Genomic DNA, 22,665 nt, shown 5'->3' with positions numbered 1-22,665 from the left:
GATACTGGAGGAAACAGGGATAAAGGTGTTCTAACAGATTAGCAATCGCTTCTGGAAGACTGAATTTTGTGCTCCTAACTCCCACTGTGGGCAATTATATAATCCATCGTGCCCTTGTACATGACTGGCTGTGAAAAGTTGGTGATATTGGAAAAACTGTGGGATAAAGTCAATGTAAAGTTTTTTAGAATTAAAGTATGCAGATCTGGAGTATGGGAAGGCCTGTGGGACTTGTTTGCACATGTTGCCAACACTAATGGCTTATTTTACTTGAACTCCATGTTCTGAGCAGTAAAAGTCACTAAACGAAAGCAGCAGAAAGGTCTGCATGTATGATGTTCTAGCTGCAAGAACTTCAATACATTGCTGAATGCGACTACAGAAATCTTCAAAAAAGAAGTCAGTCTCAAAGGGTGATGCTCTGTACCAACCATTTATCAGCACTTACAGAAAAGAGTAACATGAGAAAAAAAAATATAATTGCAATGTGACTCAAGTTTCAAAAAGCCAAACTGAGATAGAGATTAAATGCGACATACCGTGCTTGCTGGAGTTCTGGTCAAGAGAAGAAGCAGCACTAGACAGATTATCCATTGAGTTGGGGTGTGTCCACTGAGGAAGGCGAGACTGGGACTGAGAAGTGTCCTTCACTGACAAACCACCAGTAATGTCCATGTTATTTACATTCATGTTCGGGTTCAGTCCAGCTAAGGGGAAACAGGTCATTACATATCCTTAATAAACTGGAGGATTAAAAAATAAGTCTGTGTTTAAAAATCCAACTAAAGGAATTATTAAACATTGATTTTTTTAGACATTTATACATACATGTAGTAATTCACTATGCAGGTTTTCCATCTGCTTTCAAAAACTAGCTGTTACGGGAACACTGATTCAGAATAATACCCCTATGAATTCAGAAAATATTTGAACGTTGCTAAAAGGGAAAACAAAACAAAACAAAAACAAAAACAAAACCTTGTAGGGATATATTTTAAAGCTGTCAGTATTTCTTCTTGCAGTCTCTTTACTTGCCCCAGAAAAGGCCTTCTAGAAGAATGCACTGGAATGCTAAGTTTAAACCAGTGAAGAATTTGCAACATTCCACTGTTAAGCCAAAGTATTCCTAATGTCTCACCAGCATACCCCTGTAATGTCTGCCATTTTATTTTGTTAACAACATTTTAAAAATCCCAGATGAAGCAATTAAAAGGTCATACAAAGAGCTGCTAATCGTCAGGGCAGGCATTGACATATATTTTGGAATAGATCAAACAAAACCCTCCTGTTTTTGTATAAAACATATAGTATTTAGGGAATAATTTTATCATGCTTCCGTGACATGGATCTGGATCCTTTTTGATATATAATTCTGAATGTTAGCAGATCACAGGAAGCTAAGTTATGATAAGAACCTCTTAGACTTAGGCCCTTAATTCACAAATTCTTTCGCCTTCTGATACTCCCTGCTGTAACAGCTCCCCACAGCAGTCCGAATCACCTTCTTAACTGCTGAATGGTAGAAGAAGCTTTTCAATTCTATTGTACACAGCATTAAAGAGAGGCAGAGAGATTAAATTAATTCCCCTATGTCATAAAGTCTTTGGCTTACATTGAACAATCACAGAAAACAGTTCTGAAAGTTGTTCTGTTCACCCTGTCTCAAGGCTGAATTGATTTATTTTCACATCGATCACACTTGACAGATCATGAAATGCCTGGTGAAGAAGTTTTCACAAACTTCCATGACCCTTTATTCCAGTACCCTACTTTCCTTAGAGCAAATAAACGATTCTTAATGTTTAAGGACCTCTCTTGTGCAACATTTTTTTACCTCTTCCATTAGCCACATGCAAGACTTCTTTGAAGCTATCTTTTATATTTTTGAAGATTGCTGCATGCCTCTTAAGTCTTCTGCTTCAAGTGACCAAAGAATTTCATTTTTTCCTCATCAGTCAAATTTTCGAAACATGTAATCATCTACACAACACTCTTTTTGCATTCCTTCAAAATCATCTGTATCTGTCTCAAAATACATTGACCAAAGTTCATGCCTTACCATTGTTGATTAGAGTGGAAAAAAAATTCAGTGATTTCAAGACAATATTCCTGCTTGTAAGGTGACATTTGTGTATTTTACAACATGATGCTGTTATTTTGAATGTAGTTCATGAACAGCAACATGCCTAGATAGTTAATTAAGCAGATCTTCTGTTCTGCAAAGCACAGGTGAGCAGATACAGCTCACTTTTATTACTACCAGATAGGCATGTAGTACCGTGATTTTGTTTAGGCATTTCAACATTACTTAATAAACATATCTTTTGTATTTCTGTCTTTACTATACTGTAGAGCAAAGTACTTAGACACTTAAGTAATGAAATATACTCCCTCTGCCTTTCGCATACGGAACTGCTGAAGGACACATACCAAGAGGGTAAGGAGCAAAGGTGTTCGGTGAAGACTGTTGCTCTTTGGTCTGCAGGTCAGGAAGGCCGGGAGCCTGGGGATGGGGTGAAAAGCTATCCATGGCTGATTTGCCTGCAGAGGGGTGCAAAGATAGATGTGGAGGGGGAGGCTGCTGCTTCATAAGCAGGGCCTGGGCCAGCTGGCGCTGGTGCTGCTGGATCTGCTGCTGCATGTTATTGATTGTACGTGCAACCTGGCAACAAAAGAGAATGAATCAATAAATGATCAATTCAACACAAGAAAACAAGATTTCCTTTGTGTTATTTCAGGGTAGAAAAAAGCATAAGATCTCCTCACAAATAAAAATTGACTGAATTAAGGGTTGAAGAGCTTTCCTCCAATAACTGAATGCCGTGAAGTAGCTTTATTCCTCTAGTACTCTTTACATTTCAATATTCAAACCACACACTATTATTGTTCTAAGGACGCTTTAGCTGGTTTGGTATAATGTAGTACAATCTCTTTAAGCTATTGAAACCAAATTCTAATGGTGAAATTGAATTGGCAGTCAAACCTACTTGCTGCTCCTGTTGTCTCATGGGTCCGGAAACATTACGCTGAGCCTGTAACATCTGCTGCTGGATTTGTAAACGTTGGTACGCCTACAAGATGGAAATGAGAGGTCAGAGGTCCTAACATATACAAGAAGTCTAACAAGCTTGCCTGAACTGATCTGGCACAATACAAAATACTGGAGAAACACTGGAGTTTTCTGAAAACAGACAATGAAGCAAATATAACATTCTCGTTAAGAATGTATTATAAAATACATTTAAGTCCAGAATTATGTGTTTTGTTGGTGTTTTTTTTTTGTTTAAACTAAATAGGTCAATAAAAACATCGATGAGTAAGTTTGTCAGCAATGAGTATTCATTAAAGATAGGAACCTGCTTTACTTCTGAGAAGTTTGTAAGATGAAGCAAAAATTGAAATGTAAGTTTATACTATTCTACAAATAGGTAAAGTACCAATAGTTATTTTGTTTTGCTCATTTTAAATTCTGACAACACATTGCATTTAATCAATTGTGCTGCTTCACTCTGGAAAAATTCCACAATTTTAACATCACTAAAAGGGCAAGGTATTATTTCTTGTAATCTCCTGAACTATCCAAAGGAGTTCTGTACAAGTATTTTTCAAGTAGCTTTGTACTGTCCAATTATTACCATGGCATGAGATCAATACTGTGCTTCTCAAAACTGAAAAATACAATTAGAAACAATGGTATCAAATATTATCACTATGTGAAGAGTTAGACTAGCACGTTGACATCCGCAATTAAGACAGTTTATCGTGCACAATTTAATATTTACCACTAGCAAATACTAAAATAATGTTAGCACAGAATATCACTTTTAACACTGTTCATAAAATGTGATTAAATAATATATATATGTGTGCGTGCAAACATCTCAAAAATATACAACTTTTCAAAAGCAAGTAGTTCTTATCCCATGGTGTGATTAATGTTCATCCCATTAACTACAGGAAATTCACCATACACTTGGTTATTTAGGAGGCAATCAAATAAAGTTATTCAGGTAACTCAGGTGTCCAGCACTGCCAAGATTTCTCTCGTGCTATGTTTTGACACAAATCTCCTAGTTGGTCAATGAGTTGCATATAATATGCAGAATAGCGCTGTTTGATAATATACAATAGCATGAAGTCAACTGACTTTTTAGTTCCACTGATACGCTGTAAAGAATAATTATTCCCACAAATTACTATTTATAAAAACTGAGGCAAAAAAAGGATTTTGTTTCTTTGGAAAGAAACTCTACTAAAGAAATCACCATTTGATTGCTTTAAAGATCTGTCGTGTCCATTTAAAGATCTAGTTGTTCTCTTATTTTATCGTCAATTCAGATTTACAGCTTACTTGCCATGTTCTTCAACTTACCAGCTGCAGCTGATAGAGCTGGTTCAACATCGTCATATGCTGAGGATTAATTGGCGAGGTTAATAGTGCAGGGTTGAGACCAATGTTTTTTGCTGCAAACTGCAAAAGCTGTGCTTGAACCTAAAGAACAGCAGTGTATTAAACCTTGTACATTCACTTTTAGCACTGGCAACTGCATAAGCCGTAAATAAGAGCCATTAGACAGTAGCTGAATAACATTACTATTACCTGAACTGCACTATAAATGATCAAAAAATTAACGATAGGCTCTAATACAATTTTAGTAACAATACTTACACTTCCATTTACAGAAAAAAAAAGAAAAAAACCCACAAATCCTAAGAACAAACTCCTTAGCTCTCTAGAAACACTGTTTTTTGCAAAAAGGAGCGAGTGAATCTGCACACGCAGATAACAAACAGCACACATGTGAGAACATCTCACCCATGTAACGTGCTTACTGCCTAGTAAATCAAAAGACGCAGTAAAGCAACAGCAGCTCCAAAGCCTCAGGACCATCACAAAATGAGTATGCAGAGGAAAAAGCACATGGGAGAGTTCCAGGGGAAGGGAAAACACAAGACTGGAAGTTTCATCTCACCTGAGGGGATAGAAACTGAGGCACTTGAGCACGAAGACTAGGCTGGGATGAATTAAGAGGTTGCACTGGCGGTTGCTGCGGCTGTTGCATGGTCCTGGCTTGTGCTGCTCCGCTATTGCCAAACATACCCAGATTGCCACTCGGTATCTACAACAGGACAAGAAGGACATTGGCCTTGAAACACATCACTCAATGTATAACCTGAAAGTTCCTTATCTGTGCAGCCTTTATCCTCAATGATTATGACAGGTGTGGGTAAAGAAACCAGTACGTGCAGACTGTTCTGTTGGACGCCTTATTGACAAACAGGTTCAGAATCAGGCAGAGATCACCACATACCCAATAACATCCTGCACCTGCCCAAACTTTGTACAGACATCTGAACAAAAGGTAGCCGAAGCTGAAGATCTCCTTTATAAGGATGTGTAACCCTAGAGGGTCCCAAGATGAACAATGAGAAGTACTCACCAAAAAATGTTAGTGTATATGCAGGAAAGAATAGGAGAATTAAGTCCTTAAACTCACTGCATCCTATTTATTAAATTATCTAGGCAGTTTTTATACATATTCATTTTACAAAGCCACTGGTAACGGATGTGCTATTAGAGCAGCCTGTGCTTCTGACTGTGTGACAGGCTGTAAGTGCTGGACAAGTATTGCCTTTAGAAAACTAACTTAAAAGAATATATGTAATAAAAGACACCACAGAACGATATATAGAATTTTACAGTGTTGTGTGTTTTTTTTTCCTGATCTTTACTAGCACTTCAATTTATATAGCAAAAATAACCTTTTCATAATCAGCAGTAGTTTATGACCTCTCAGCCTCGTCCTGTTTATGAGCCTTCCCCCTCCACCTCTTCTCCCTTTCTTTCCCTTTCAGCACGTTCTATCCAGGGGCCAAAACAACCCTCCAGCCACAGCGCTTTATTTGACCAGAGGTGCTAGAAGCACAGTTCCTTTCTTACCACCTGTCAAAGCTATGAGCTGTCTTGACACTTATGACAAGAATAAAAAAAAGCCATCACTTCTCACCCATCTCATCACTGAATAATTACACCAGCCAGGGAAGATGAATTAGAGCAATGCCTCTGTCTTTAAGTCTGTGACAATTAAAAATGCCTCAAAAAAAGAAACCTCACATCAATCAAGGCAGAGCTATTCCAGGGTTTAGAGGTATAAATCCATAATACTACAGTCTCTTCTCAACGGACGTGTATAATTAGCAGGCTGATTACAACTAAGCAGTTGTTTTATGTCCTATAATGCGAGATGTTTACACAGCAGGTAGTTTCTTCACTGATATTTCACGTGAACAAAGATTTTGTGTGCATTTCCAGTTTAAACCCCCGTTTCCCAGGGGGAAGTGACGAGCTAGCTGTGACTCTGTGCGCACTCAAATTCAACCTGCGACCTCCCCGAACAGCCTTACCTGTCGAGAAGAATTCAAGTTTTGCATGCCCAGCCCTGAGGCAATCCCGCCCAGGGTCTGATTAGGGAGTGCACTGTTTGAAAGGGGGAGCTTCAGGCTTGGTGAAGGCAAAAATGGTGAAGTAGTGGGCTCTTCCACTAGGCCGCCATCCTGATTGGAGAAAGAAAGGGTGAGCTGTGTGCAGTGCCCGGGAGTGGGCAGCGCACAAAACAGTTTCCCATGGAAATATAAAAGGGCATGGATGGGAAAAAAAAAATCAAAATGTTAAAAAAAATAATAATTAAAAAAAAAAGAGGTATGAATGATGGGGAATGGAAAGTATGGAGTGAAGGAAGAAGAGAAAGAGAAACAGGATTAAGGTACTGTTTTCCTTTACTGTGTTGCACTTCATCCACAAATGCACAACCACCCTCACCTACCTCCCAGCAGGACGGGGGGGCTCTAGCCACCTACCCAACCTAGCCACCACTTTTGCTAACCCAGAAAGGCTAGAAAAGCTAATTTGACACCAGTCTGTATTTGGTTCTACATCATAGCTCTGCTTTAAAACAAACAGGTTTGCATTAATCCCCTTTCCTAACTGAGACACACGAGCCTCTTTTAATATTCACATAGCAGTGACTTATTAATATCCACTCTGAAACATTACTCTCTAACGCGCCCGCAGAACACAAAAATACTTGAAAACAATAATGATAATGTTGCCTCTGTAGCCTTCCTAGGAAAGTGATTAAGACACTGCCTGAATGTCCCCCAGGAGGAGGCAGATTTTAGCAAGACGTAAGGAGCCCCCCTCTCACCACGGGGCTGTAAGGAACCGTGGTTGAACATGGATATGATGAACAGAAGGCAGCCCCTGTGGGGGGCAAACAGCGAGTCAGAAAAGAAAATAAATCATATAATCCCCAATCAAACAGGTAGATATCTAGCTAGTGTTACAGTGGGGTACTCAATTCTATCTCAAACTGTGCTTTGATGTCTGGGAAGCCTGCGGCAGGCATGATCAAATAACACTGTGTACAAAGTACAACTCCAAAAACAGGCAGAGGGGAAAAAAAAACCTTTAATTTGCAATGTACTGGACTGGTATTTTTCAGGCAATATTTTCACTGCAAAGAAAGGCTTTCATATAGGTGAGGAGCTAGGTTATTTCAACCATTAAATTCAATCCCCCCGAAGATTGTGGGATACCGATAAACCTCCTTTGTTAAAAAAGCAGCCCAGTCCTCTAACCAGATCCCCAAACAAATGACCTAATGCGGCAGGCACGCTCCGTAAATTTTACGTTCTAAGTTAATCCTGAAAAATGCATTTTCAACAGCTCTCCTTTGATGCAAAGAAAAAGTTTCTTTACCATCAGGCGAAGTGACACTTGACATGCTATCTGACTATCCTGAGGGGGACACTGACATTTTCTAATGATATCCCCAAGGCCTTTCAGCTCAAGATATTTTACATTCTACTGGACATCAGTCACACTCTACAAACAACTGCAGCTTGCATGACAGTAACAGGTTCAAGGATTTCTCCTTAGATCACAGACATATGTTTACAATTCTACCCTTCCCCCTTTAAAGTGAAAATAATTTCAAGCTCCGTGTGTGCTCTCTTTCAGGTGCCATTGTTTCCTTTGTGAACAACTATTGACCGAGAGAGACCAGTGCAATCCCTTCCTGTCCCCAAACTTTACTCAAATATTGTCCCACTGGTATTATTTTTTCTCATTGAAGGATTATAGCAGGGCTGAGGATGGTGGAGGAGAAGCCACGCTGGAGATCTGGGCATCTGATTTCCAGACCAGACGTGCTCTGCAAGGCCACCTTCATCACAAGCGCGTTCTTTGGCTAACTACAGCACGGGTCTTTTGTAGCAAGTTTATCACACATTGTTCGCATTGACTTGGTTCTAATTTTCTGAATTTGAACTTATCAGAAGAGGCCAACTGTGCTGCACAAATGTACCCTGCAAGGGGAACTGAAAGCAATTCATTTCACATAAAGTATTTCAGCCGGTCAACAGAAAGCAGTCATCAGTCATTCTAAATCCAGACTAGGTGACACCTTTACTGCTGACAACAGTTTGTAATCTGATGTTTTTCAGGCTCTTTCTGCAGTAATTGTTACTCAAAAAATAATCTTTTCTAACCTGACTTTTCCTGTCCATCTCTCTTCAGTGATTTCCTCACAAATTTGTTACATTTCTCACTGAGGCTCATCAACTAACCCCCCTCACCACATCTGACTCGCCAAAATCATGCTCAACCCAGCCCTGTATTTCAGTTCTTTGAAGGGACTTCACACAAGTGGGAAATCCTAGCAGCGGCACTATTTCCTTCTATATTTATTGAACACAAAGTACCATACTGACGCTCAATAAAATATTACTTTTAGGACTTCGGAAAGTCTCTCACAGGAGTCTCTTGTGCTAAATAAGACAGAAAGATCTTTTAGCCCTATGAGATACAGACAACTTAGCAGAGGATTCCTGGGCACTTAGGCAGTCACCTGCCCGCAACAACTGCCACTTCATGAATCAAGACAGCCCAACAGACAGATGCCAGACTGCGGAATTTGCCAGGGGTCTTTATACAAAGTCAGTTACAAAAGTACTTAGTAAAAAATACATGTCAATATCTTCTTAAAACAGGAAGAAGAAGAAAAAACAATCCACAAACAAACCACCTTTTCCAAAGAAGGAAGCAAAAGAAATAGAATCCCACCTTCAAATAAGCTCTTTTCAAACCTACTGTGAGATAGGTAGGTACAGGCAGAAGAAACTTGCAGTGAAAGTAATACTTGAAGAAGTGCTGGGCTTTTTTATTTTGAAAATGGGAAATTTGAAAGAGGTTTCAAAGTTTGAAAGCACAAAATAGAAACTGTCACTGGATCAAAGGAAGCAGAAACGGAGAAATGAAGAAAAAAATCTAACTTGAAAATCCAGTGATCAACATCTTAACTGCAAGCCTCAAGAGGTGTTTCTGCATGATGATAAAATATCTCACTCATTATCCGCAAGAGAAAAAACTATGACATTCATGAGAGACAAGTGGAACCAGAATGTGAAAGAAGAGGTTGGAAAAAATTCCAACAAACACTGTATTTGAATTAGAAACAAGGAAATAGCATAGCCAAATAGAATATTTGTGGAAAAACATGAGTGCACCCAACAAGCATCAGGCCTCGTAGACCTGGATTTGTCAACAGTAGAGAAAAAGAGCTGATCAGCAACCAAGACAGAAGTGAAAGGGCTTAATTTGTTAGGGGAGAATTTCCTACATTCTCAAGAATTTGGGAGAAAGTTTGCAAGCAGCATCAGGGCAAAGATGACAGCACTCTATGCTGGTGATAAGGGAGAAAGCATAAAAAAGTGAAGGTAGAGGAAAGAAGAAGGGATAATGAGTCTGCCACAGAGAAGGAACAGAAGCCCTGTAGAAGGCTAGCTTGAACTAATGCTAAGGCTGGCTGATGATACTTCTCTTCAGTGAGTTCACCTGATATTCATCTGATAATCTACAAATTGCAAGGAACAAAGTATATGACAAAATAAAACAGTGTTGTAATTCAGATTATGGGATGCACTGATATCAATTTGCTAAATCTTTTCTTTGGCAAAAAACATCTACAGCACCAAAACAAATCTGGGAAATGACAACAGGGAATAGACTGTGAGCCCTGAAGAAAGCTTTTTTTTTTCCCCCCCTTTTTCCTTTTTTATCTTTTCCTTCACCAGCTGGAACAAGTAGCGTTATGAGTCCACACCAATTCATAAAGAAAGGATATGTTAGATTAGAAATAAGGAGGACAGCGCAGTTAGCCATTAGCTGTACTCTGTTACAGTTTTGGCACCCATATCAATCACTCAACAGATCTTCCAAGCTTTGAAGATTCTACTGATGCTTCAGCAGCCTTGGCGATGAAGCTGCATGAAGGCAAGCAAATCAACAACACTGGTGCAATGTAGCAGCATAAAGACCATAAAACACTGCACATTTACTGGAGAGTGGTACCCTGGTGCTGTGTGCAGCATACACACTTTGGCATTGGTTTCAAAAAACTGATGTTCTTTCTCTGGTCTGTTTTTGTATCTTTGATAAATACCTTGCCTTTTCTCAATGGTCCCGAGTTCAATGCTTGCATCTGAATTGTGATAAAATATTACAAGGCATCTCTGTATGGTTCGAGGTTTTCAACTAAGGCGTGGTCAGCACAGATCAGCAGAACACCACATTTTTCTTCTGAGCTAAGAAGAATGCTCAATAGGTGTAGGAGAATACACACCAAATGTGAGTCCTAGTACTCAGGAGTGGTACCCAAGCCCAGTCCCTACACTTTTAGAAAAGATTCTTTGAAATACACTGGGCTTATTTACTATTTCAGGATGCTTCCAGTAAAATCTTACACGTTTTTCTTACAAATTTGATGGCTCCAGAAGACATCGGGTAACATCTTCATGCAAACCTAAGCACTGCACGCTCACCACCAAGTATGAGATAGCGTGGTTGAGATCATGTATCATGGTATTGTTAGGCTGGATATTTATTTTCTCGAAGACATTGGATTTTCTCCTTTCTCCTTTTATGGTGCTACAGGGCAAGATAACATCCTGAAAAATAGTACAATTAACAAAGCACTGAATGCCAAAGATTGACTCAGTGCAACACAAAATAATATGTGTGGAAAGTGCTGAGAGAGTCAGCTGGTAAAGGGGTAGTAATGAGCACATTAACTCAGCTTACGATTTTGTGAAGAAGAACCTTGCATAACTTACTGAAGACTCAGCAAAGCCAAGCAAAAGGATAATGGCCTGGTAAGAGAATAGGTAAAATCAGGAACGTTGGCTGGATTGCTTTGTGTGGCCATGGCAGAGCGCTCATTCACCAACCATGGAAAAGGATGGATGACCTGATCAGAAGCTGAGGCAGCTCCACGTTCATGCTCTGAAGTGTTACCTCAAAGGGCAAAAGGGTTCTGGAGAAAAGGAGTTGCTCCAGTAGCATAAGATGCAAATATGAAAAGACTTGTCTCTGGGGAAAAAAAATATCTATTCTTAGCATAGAAACTCTATTTGTTTAATTCACTTAGCAAGTTGCTCAACACTCTGATAGCTAACAAATATAGTTTGGGATTATTTCCTTTGTTATACTAAACTCACTGTGACAGATTATGCCTAGACTGACAGATTTTACTTGCTGTATGAATACTAATGATTTTAGTACTCCCTTCTCAAGTTGTGTTTAACATATGTTTCCATAATTATGTGTTATGCCTCACATAATGCACCTCTCTCTTTCACAATCTGCTCAAGATATTGTTATCCTAGAAAAGAAAAGGCTAACTGGCATGCATACACTAATTTTGTGACCTTCATCAGAAGAGGGATCTTTCAATTAACATACTCATTAAGGTTTGCCATGAACAAACAGTTTGGCTACAGTTAAGAATGAATTTTATGCGGCAGGAAGAGAAAAAGAAGAAAGAAGAGTCAGGTTAAGCCTGACACGTTTGGGTTAGGGAGCAACGCCATAATGGACACCGTATCATTCCAAGGAGTAGAGAGCCCATAAACAACAAATGTTATTCCCTCAAAAGCTGAAGGGCAATTTTCTAACATATATCTTTGGAGGAAACTGCCATGACGCTGTGGCAATATTTGAACTACCACAAAGAATGTTGGTACGTAAAGACCTTCTAAAGCAAATTTTATACAGATGCTCGTTTTCCCTTATTATGTAAGATACATTTGTGTTTAGTCAAATTAATTTACAGTTTGCACTGTACCAGAACAGGAACTCAAACTGTTTAGGCTATGATGACAGCAGAAACAGCACTAGTTGTCATTAAGAGGTCAGCATTTATCAGATGTCCTAGCACAGTGCCATGCTAATTTTCTCACCACAACACTTAGGAACCTGTCACAGCTCAAACTGTAACTTTCATAGTGCTAAACATAAGACTATTAAAAAAACACAGGATGGGCAACTGGAAAATAAAGATTTCAATACGTGTTATCAAGACTAGATATCACTACTGTCTCACATCCTGTAAAGAGCTTATGTAAAATGAATTGGTTTCAGCACAGCTTGTGAAAGGTACTGATTTCTGCATTCAGAAAAGACCACCACCACCTTTAGGAGCATTTCAGAAAACTCATGAAATAAAGAATGGCACCACAGAATGCTCTTTCCTTATTAACAATTTTGGATGGGAATAGAATATGTGAATTTTGAGGTGTTTTGGTGGGTCTATTTGTAGGACTTTGTGTCAGGTTGAAAATCCCATTTCCTACTGAAGATCTGGCTGCACTTTTCCCTACATCCTGTTCTTCAGGCACTTTGTTGAATCCTGGACACCACTAACTCCTGCAGCCTTCTCCTCGGTCACTGCGTGGTGCTGGAAAATTTGTAATACGTGACCACAGAAGAGGAAGCTCATCTGAGAAGCTATTTATGACTGTGCACGTCTGCTCTTTGACTTAAAAATACCTCAGCTCCTCATTCCTGTGTACATACTGAACTTTCACTGAAATCTTTACGGAGCTCAAAACCAAAACAAAAATTAGAAGCTTAATGCTTGAAGATTTTGGGCTTGATTGTACTTGATCATTAATTTGAGCAAGGGTCACTCACTGACTCTCAGGACTTATGGAGCGAAAGGCCTTCCCTGCTCCATTTCTTTGCTTTTCCCTTTTCTAATTCTGTTGCATTAGTAATATCTTAGTAGGCTTCATTTTTAAGTGTAACACTTGGGATAACAATTATTTGTTTCTCTGTGGAAATCAGATCATTGGTTCTTTCCACGAGGACTCAATTCATGCAAAATTGAAAGAGAGAAGAAAAAGAATACAGAAATATGTAATTACATATCACATCTCTCTCTAGAGCTTTATAAACAGTCTGTGGTAATCATCAGTATTACTACAGTGTATGGTTTTAACCTGTAAACCACCTTCACATTTCTGAACCTACCTTGTCAAGGAAGGTGGGGCGGTCCATGGAAGACTCTTTGGAGATTGGTGGTGGGCGGCAGCCAAGGGGTTTGGTGACCATTCCATTATAGTCGGTCACTCCCATTCCACGCTTGTCCATTTCCACCTTCTTTTCCAGCAGAGCACCTTCATAGAAAGGGGAAATGGATTGAATAAGGTGACACACAGTGAATTTGCCAACAGCAGTTCACAAAAGTGTGTCTTGCTTACAAAAGCAAAAACATCTTAGAAAAGTAATGTTATCCAATTGAACTGGATAAGAGCAAACTCTCAGAATCATGAGCTTTTGTTTTGTTGCTTTCGAGGAAAAAAATTATTTACACAGACACTTACTCATGGCCTGATCGAGATTCATATTGTTGCTCTTCAAGGCCTCTTCCGCTGGCTCTCTCTGTCAAAAACAGGGATTATGTTAAGAGAAAAAGTAATCATGCTTGTATAATTTCAATGAAAACTGAGAAAACAGATACATCTCAAAGTACTGGATTCAGTATTTACTCAGTGGCACAAATAAAGCCTGCACACATTTTTTTTTCTTTGGCTTTTACCAATTCCCATGGCAATTTAGTTTGTTTCAGTTTGTCAAGTAAGTACCATTTCTACAAGGTCAAGCCACACTCTTCTGCTATTTAAATTTCTTCCTGTTTTCTAGGGGCAACTTCAATATTATTATTATGTGTCTCTCTTAAAAAAAAAAAAAGCAATACTCTAATGTCATCAATTTAATAAGGAGTGAGGAACAGAGGTGGAATTACTGCTGAAGTTCAAAGTAACACCTGTTATAAATAAAACTCTGAACTTCAAAAGTTCTATAAATGCCACCAAGCAATCTCGGAGAGCACTCTACCAGCTTATGATAGATTTCTGAAACTGGAGTACATTTCTAACTCTAGGTATTTCTACATTTCTAATTCTTCTACTTCCCAGTCTGAAGAACACTGAATATCTTTTTGTAGTTACAGTCTGAGACAGTGAAAGACAGAACAAGTAAAAGCTACGAAGACTAAGCCACAGGTGTGCTGAACTATAAACACTACTCACAGGGAAGCCCATATCTGTGAGCTGTTTTATCAGGCGGTTCATGATCCAGGCCTCATCTTGCTTGCTAGATGTCTTCATGCCCTTGGTAAACAAGCAAGAGATTCCATTAATGGTCTGCTTCCCGTATCCATACTGGTGAGATGTACATCAAATACATGATCAGTTTTCCATATTAATAAAATGTTATTAAATGATATATTAATACATTTATTTATAAGGTATTCAAGAAACTACAAACAACGTAACTATGAGTCTCTTCCCCTACAAATCATTAAAACTTTATCTCAGCTGAATAGGTGTTCAGTGTACTGTTTACGATGTGATTTGCTGACCACTGAAATAAAGCCACCTTTCATCTTCAGTATTTGATTTTAATCTTTGGCAGAAAACCACAATGAAATACAAAAATCTGAAATACTACGACACTATATACTTGATTGAATCACTGGCCTATGTTGGCTAATGGAATAACAAACTGCTTGACTGTATGTGTTCCAAATTCCTTTTAAGTTGTAGGCTGGGCTTGTCCTGAAATAATGACTGTGCAATGCAAAACTTCCTAACATAATCGTATATGTTCTTGGTTAAGCCTGAAGTCAGTACAAATTTGCTTCTTTCTCACACCAGTACATACCTTAAAAATTATCTGTTTGTTTCTCCAAGTAGGAAATAGGTATCTTTGCTGGACCACTTCATCAGAAACTAACATTTGCTTTTCTACCACCACAGAAAGTGTCTGAAGGCCCACTTAACACTTCTTTCTGTTAATGTGTTATCATTTCTTCAGAATCCACGAACGTTTATAAAACTTACAAAAAACAAAAGCAACAAGACCTCCTGAAGCACCAAACACGCTGGAAGTCAAATATTTTCCACTTGCCCCTGCAGACAAGGTAAGCTATATTCAAACCACTGAAGTGGCAAGCTCTTTTTGTGTTCTGGTGTCGGAGGTCTAATGCCAGGTGTAATGCAAGAGAGAATTTGTGGCAACTGATTCTAGGAATGTTGCACTGTAATTCTACTCATTCCTAGAGATTATCTTTATTTTTGTCTTACCTTTTGAAGTCCTTTCTTTGGGGCATTCCCCCAGGAATTACAGGAGGAGCTGCTTTCTTGTGAAGCAGTATTATTCCACATATCTCCTTCTTCATCTTCCCACTGACTAGTACTGAGATTCACTTCATCCCCACCACTGCCCCAGCCTTCTTGCATAGATTTTGAAGCTGGAGGGAAAGAGGGAGAAGAAAATCAGATTTAATTTTATGCAAATTTTACAGAAATATCCTTTTATACCATATCCTGTATGCCAGCATTTAAGTATTTTCAAGAGATATATAGAGAGGTTCATCAAATAGCTTAATTGGCATTAAATGATAAGAACTCTTCCTTTGAAGCTAGCAAAAAAGAAAAGTGCTCTAAATACTGCTATAATAGAAAAACTCTAGCAATGGCAAGTCTTACTTTTTCCTGAACAAGTAAGATCTGTGATCATTCCAGTCTCCTGGGAACGGGGAACCAAAAGTATGACCACACACTCGTAATGTGCAATTTTGCTTTCAATGAATCTCACCATTTTGGCTACCACATTCTTCCAGTGAACAAAACCAAATTACAAGGTTACTAACGGTCAGAAATTCATTCACATCTCAGAAGAATGGGATCTGAAAGGAGCAAGCAGGCTGCAAGAAACACTTTACACTAAATGATGAGGTTGCGTCAGCTCAATCTGTTTTATTCTGTTTACTCTGTTTAAAGCAGAGATTACTCATTCCAAGACCTCTCAGTCCTCTTTTTAGGTTTTCTGGAACCTCTGACTACATCTGCTATTTAGTAGGAATGAAATTTAAAGATTATCACAGCCAAGGCAGAAGTTTTGGCTTTCATAACACCTTTATATTTACAGGACCAATGCATCAAATTCATAACTTTAAATGAATTTGGAATCTCATAAATTTTAAGAGAACTAATGGGAGTTTTGAAAATTAAATTAAGAAAGTCTCTGATTTAAATGCACAGAAAAATCAGAAGTGGCTCTGTTTAAAGGCACTGGCAGAAGCAAACACGCTTTGCCCTTTTTCCCCAGCCCCTTAAGACAGTGACGTCTCTGCACGTACCTGGTTTGCACAGTGCTGGGGCAGCAGCTGGAGCATTTGTTCTTCCGTATGTCCCTGCCGACTCGGCAGGATTATCTCCCCACCCTGTACCACTGCTGGGGGGCTTCCCCCACGCTGAAGTGCCATTATCAACTGCAGCAGAAGGGGATGACGGCTCTCCCCAAGAAGCTTCGGTCTTTGTGTGGACGTTAGGCATTTCTCCCCAGCCTGCTGAAGCGAGGGGAAGGAGGGAAGAAGAGCGATGAGAAGAAAGGTTTCCTTTGTCAATAGTTTCAAAGACAGACATTTTATTAAAGTCTTTATCTGGAAAGAGCATGAACCAGTAAGCAGACACAGTGCCTCTAATTAAGCATATTTTAAAAAGCCTTTGATTTAGTCTCAAAAGTCTTTTTCTTAATTTAATAGTAATGTCAAGTTGTCAAGATGGAAAGAATATTTCTGAACATAGCGGGGGCAGCCAGGTGAGGCCCAGATGCGGCCCAAACCAAGCAGCTGCTTCCCGTGGCACTTCTCGGAGAAGACCAAGCAGGGCTCGGGGAACACAGCAATGGAAGCACTCACAAGACCAAGACCCAAATTTGAGCTGGGCCTTGCTCAGTGTAGTATTTTAAGTTGTTTTAATCCCTTTTAACTACTGTCAAATTATCAAATCTCTTTTCTCATGCCTTGTGCACAAGATGATACACCACTTTCAGTGCGGATTTTGTGTTGTTAACATTCCTTAAAGCTTTTATTACAGCTCGTGTTTGATTGTGTTCACTCCCTGCCCCTTCGTCACTGAAGCTTTAGGTTATAACCAATATGGTTTTTATGGGAGAACTAACAAAAATGCAATTAGAACCCACAGTCAAATCATGAGGAATGGCACGCAGAAGTCACTGTTTTCCTGCAGAGTATTACTTCAGCTCATCAAAAGATGTAAGCTACTCTACAGGAACAGCCTTAGTCTGGCTTGAACGTAATGCACTTAAATCCGCATCACACCCATTTTAGCACTACAGTTAAATGTGCCAGGAGCTGCCACATAGCTTCAGAGTCCCAAAGAGCAACACAGACCAACACAACAAAAGCGTAACTTTAATTTTAAATGCCCATTACCTCTTACAAAAAGTCTTTTTTTTCCTGAAGTTTTTTTCTTTTTCTTTTTTCCTGTTGTACATAAGAATTCAGAAGTTTTGTTGAATATCAGCACTTGAGAAAAGCGTTTTCAGTTCTTTCTCCCCAAAACAATATCTAACGTACAGAAGAGCAGCTTCTGACTCTCACAGAGGACTATTTGCTTCATCGAATTTTCCAGAAGGTCAGATTTGGATCACAGATGGATTTCAAGGTACTTTTTGAAAACATGCGAGAGTGCCAGATACATAGCAGGCAAGAAAACAAAGCTTTTACATCTATCCAACGTTAACCTATTTTTCTACAATTACTACAAATAAACATTGCATTACATGACAACACATCTCAAAGTATTGCAGAATTCAGTATTATGCTGTCTGTTTAAAATGTCCACTATCACTAGGCTGCCAATTCAAGAAAGCTGCCTTCTCTTCATTGGAGATGAGTATTATTAAGTATTATTAAGTATTTTGTTCCAATAAACGATGGCCCTGCCAAATCTGTAACTTCTGGCTCACAAAATGGAAACAGATCTGCTTAAGAAGGAAAATTGGTTTTACTACTACTCAAAAAAGAGTATCATTACTTTTTTTTTTTTTTTAACCAGATTTCATAAGTTAAGGGCTAGATGCCTACTTTGCTGCAGCATTATTCCTTCTTTGCTCCCCAGTGCTATCTGTAAAAATACTCCAAAAAGCTTCAAAGAGAAGAAACGTAAGATTTTCTACACCAGCTAATAACTAAAGAAGGTATACAATGGCAAAAAAGTCACCACAAAACTTAAGAGTATCCTGAAATAGATTAAACTGTCTAAGCAACAGCATTTCATTAAGCAACAAGTCTAGCAGGCTTCTTGCTACAAGTCTTTGCAGAATTTACGGACTTCAACAGAATTTGTTACTAGAAACTGCAGGCAAAATATACCTCCAAAAGCAACTTGAATACTGACTAGCAGTGAAAAAAAATCCTTTCAAATCGTGGACTCATACCTGTTCCCCACTCCAGTGTTACTGTATTACATTATTTATTTCAGGCTCCATTTCTTAAAGCAACTGATTCTCTCATGCAATGATAAAAGCGTACGTGACATAAACCATACCCAAACGAAGCCTACATGCTCAGGAACACGTAGCTTAATAAAGCTCCTTCGCTACCAGCAAGGTTCATTGTGTTTTAAAACATATTCCTGACCAAACCCCAAAATTCACTGTTTTATTAAGCTGATTTTCATTTAAAACAGAAATGCTGCGTCCTGTTCTAAGCTGTATTAGCCCAGCTGAAACTTCTGGTTCATTTTAAAATGCGTACTAAAGATAAGCACACAAACATGTGCATGCGTGTCAGTGAACCACTGCTTAACCTGATGACTCCCCTTGGTGTGTCACCTAACACACTTGTTCAAGCTTATTGCTTGTATCTTTACGCCAAATTAATTTTTTATCTAACTTTTTGCCTTAATACTCAGGAGGCAACCTCGTAACTGCATGGCTTCAATCATGTTGACATCTGAAAATGAGTAACTGCAGGCACATGAACCAAAACCCAAAACATTTCTGGAGCACCAACTGGAGTATAACATGCAGAGGCTGCAGAACACTAATATTCCCCTGAGTCCCTACAAAACATACTGGTAATACTTTAAGCAATTCAATTCAAGAAGTCAACCTTAAAACAAAATTTATAAATAGAAAAGGCAAAGTGTACTAGGTTTTAAACTAAAAAATTCAAAAGAACTGGTCCTTCTGATGCTCTTTACTAGAAATTCAACAACATTGATTAAAGAGATCACAGATGTGCAACGTCCAAGTTATTTTGAGTTAAGTGCTTTAAGTGCGCTGAGCAGTAAATAAGACGGGATTACAAATAATGAGGGAACTAGCCTTTACTAAAAGATAATACCTGCAGGTACACACAAACAAACTAAATGTATTAAACAAAAGTTTTCAAAATTGTCTTAATACATCATATTAAGTGCAGGAAATCAGTAAATAAAACCTGAAGGCTGCTGGAGAAATAGGCTGTGCACAACAAAAATTAGCCTCTACATAAATTCCCAAGTACATACCATTTATGAAGCCGTTTTTCCCTCCGAGGTAGGTACTCGCTCTGTTATTATCTTTGTGCTACCTTTTTATGTCTCTACATGGCTCTATTTTAAAAACTTTAAAAGGCTGATATGTTTTCAAATGGATGATGCAAAATTCTACAGGTAAGAGGAAAGAATATATTTATATAATATAATAATTCATATTTGTTATTGTCCAGAAGAGTTCCTTTTTTTAAATGAGGTTTTTCCTTGATTTTTACAACAACCTAGTGTGCCACATATTCAAAACAGACACAGGTGGAATATTAGTTCAAAGAACCTGCAGTCCAAGCAGCTTGCCTCCAGGAGCACGATGCTTTCCAGCACTACACATTGCCCAACACGAGCAGATTGCAAATGGCATCATAGTGGGCTGAACAAACACAGAAAGCTACTTTTAAGCTCCTTTACACAGCTGTTTGGAAGGAAAACACCTTCAGGATGGTCTCAAATCTGAGCCAGTCTTCAATTTTCAAAAATTCTTATTATTTTCTTTATGAAAATAAGATGCATGTAAGGCTTTTTTTAAGAAAAAGCCTCATGCTTTAAAAAAAAAAAAAAACAAAAATCCACCACCAACAAAAACCAAAACCACAAGAAAAAAAGCAACAAACAGATCCACATGAATGTTGTTTTGCAGCAGGATAAGCTCTGCTAACAGCTACCTTGGCAAGAAAGTGAGGCTTTAATACGGAACTTTTTAAACTGTTAGAACTGCAAGAAACAAAGAGATCGCAGTGAGTAATAAATATGGCCACATTGGCAGAGTTTTGTTTTATAGAAATAAAAACATAATTAACATTGGGCCTCCGCCAACAGGAAATCCTCAAGGGAAAGTGAAATGTTAACTAAGTTATGGCAGGATGCAGTTGTTTTCCCTCAAAATAACCCTATAGCCATTTGGATGACAGAAATTGTTTTTCTTGAGGTTGTTTGGTCCGTGATAAATACCAGAGTGTACGACTACAATAAAGGCAAACCAAAATATCAGAACCTTATGCAGATGAAAAAGGAAGATAACAGACAGAAAAATGAAACTGTTTACTAAATAGTCACTTGTTAATCTGCTTATAATAGAAAATAAATTAGCTATAGCAGTGTATTCATGCATGTATATGTGTAAGGAAAGGTTACATATGTTTTAAGAGTCACCTGTACCCCTCAACCTTTCATGTCCTACTTTCCCAACAGGTATTCCAGTTTGGGCAGTGGAGCTCAATGCTTTCTTGCATTACTCAGCGTTAGGGAAGCTCCTATTTGGCTGTCAGCAACGCGATCATCCCTGCGTGAGAGCAGAGGACAGGTTTCTCAGGATCACCTAGCTGTCCCCCAGCACTTAATTGTTAAAAGGCTGAGCGCACACAACAGGATTTTAGGTTTTCACATGAGCAGCCTAAAGGTGCTCACAGCTGATCTGGTTTCCTGTCCACTGTGATGAAAAGTGCAAAGTAAAAAAAATGCATCCCTTCCATTTTCTGTTTCGTGTAAATCACATGCTAGGAGTGGCACCGAAGTTGCTACTGACACAATGCCACAAGATTATAAAAGAAACGGACAAAAGAATTTATACTTTGTTCGGATTTTAAAAGTGGAGCTGCTAACTCTCCAGGAACCACAAAGACCTTAATTTTTGACATAAAATCTCCAAAGGGAAGCCCACATTTCCTTCTGCTGGCTTCGTTTCTCGGATGGAAGACCATCTGTTGGAACCCTGCCAGTCTCCACCTATCTGGTACCTCTCCTCTTTCTAACAGGAACGCATCAAGCCCACTTCTTAGCAGTTGGGGGAAAGAGCTGTTGGTGTTTGGGATCCAAAAATCTCTCTCTGTTCACTCATCCCTGTTTGCAAAACTTTTTGTCACTTCTGCTTGTCTAAGTAACTCATCAGTAGCTTGGGAGGAAGCTCCTAAAACCAGAACGGAGTATATTCATCACATTATCCACCCCTTTTGTGTGTGTGTTTTTATTTACAATAGAAAAAGAAACTCCTCAGACCATTACGCATTTCATCAAGTGTGTACCGACATCTGCTTCCCATCAATAGCTTTTAAGTTCTGCATTCAAAGAATTTTGAGAACTTCTGAGGATGGGTGACAACGTGAATAACAAGACTGCGACTTGGCCCCCATTTCTAAACTAACATAGTATAAACTCACAATTGTAAAAGGCACTGCTGCTCCTCTGAGAACCATTAACGAGTGCAGTACAGTGAAATTAAAATCCACTTCTTTGCTTTCGGTATGCGTGACTGTGCCACAGCTTACAGCTATACATACAACAGGCTTCTGCAGTAATGCAGGAACAGAATTCAGCATTCCTAATTCCCTGAATAACAGCAAATGATAAAAATGATTGGAAAAGCATGTCAGGATCCATGGAGATGATGAAATGCCAATGTTAACTACTAAGTTCAAGTGCTGGAAAATTTTATATGAGCACTTATCTGTGCCCTATGGCATGGCCTTTAATTATACAATCAGGTTTTGCACAGAAATACAGTGCATGGAAAAGAACTGCTGTTGGATAAAATTTGGCTTTGTTTTACAGAAGTCTCCTGGCCTCAAGACTCTAGTTTCCCCTACAGCAGAGGCTGGAAATGCATATTCCCTGTCCCATGGGACAGGAAATTGAGGTATGAAAAAATTAGGTTAAATGGTATGACAACAGACTGTAAGCCCGTGTCTGCCCATGATGTAGGAAAGCCATTCACTACTTCCCTTTTTTTTTTTTAAATGTTATAGATAATTCTATGATTTGCAGGTGTTGTAGGTCTGTGTAATTTCAACACAGATCAATCGAATAGTGCTCAAAAGCTGCTGTGTGCTATATGTAGTGTTAAAAATAGGTCTTCTCACTTTGGGAAGCAAATAGGGTCATTTTAAATTGCACTCTTTTTCGCTTTCTGTGTGGGAAATGAAC

The 22,665-nt window shown here is 38.8% G+C and overlaps 1 protein-coding gene across 19 annotated transcripts in view; it reads right to left on the bottom strand.

The window, feature by feature from the left end:
• The window catches only part of TNRC6C (trinucleotide repeat containing adaptor 6C), a 298,323-nt gene that overhangs the window by 13,206 nt on the left and 262,452 nt on the right, over window positions 1-22,665 (bottom strand). For 8 of the 19 annotated variants that reach the window (XM_083804806.1, XM_083804794.1, XM_083804795.1 and 5 more), the window contains 12 exons: window positions 17,643-17,693; window positions 16,545-16,754; window positions 15,487-15,653; window positions 14,431-14,511; window positions 13,723-13,780; window positions 13,370-13,515; window positions 6,406-6,579; window positions 4,974-5,120; window positions 4,373-4,492; window positions 2,988-3,071; window positions 2,431-2,662; window positions 540-707 (listed from right to left, as the gene is read on the bottom strand). In XM_083804806.1, coding sequence (XP_083660932.1) covers window positions 540-707; window positions 2,431-2,662; window positions 2,988-3,071; window positions 4,373-4,492; window positions 4,974-5,120; window positions 6,406-6,579; window positions 13,370-13,515; window positions 13,723-13,780; window positions 14,431-14,511; window positions 15,487-15,653; window positions 16,545-16,754; window positions 17,643-17,693 — 1,638 coding nt within the window. The remainder of the gene's footprint in view (window positions 1-539; window positions 708-2,430; window positions 2,663-2,987; window positions 3,072-4,372; window positions 4,493-4,973; window positions 5,121-6,405; window positions 6,580-13,369; window positions 13,516-13,722; window positions 13,781-14,430; window positions 14,512-15,486; window positions 15,654-16,544; window positions 16,755-17,642; window positions 17,694-22,665) is intronic. The other 11 variants (XM_083804811.1, XM_083804800.1, XM_083804799.1 and 8 more) reach the window with 6 other exon arrangements.

The sequence above is a fragment of the Anser anser genome, assembly GCF_964211835.1.
Source record: "Anser anser genome assembly, chromosome: 19".
Classification (NCBI taxonomy): domain Eukaryota; kingdom Metazoa; phylum Chordata; class Aves; order Anseriformes; family Anatidae; genus Anser; species Anser anser.
Note: the sequence above shows the minus strand (reverse complement) of the source record. Positions and strands in the feature narration are given on the sequence as shown.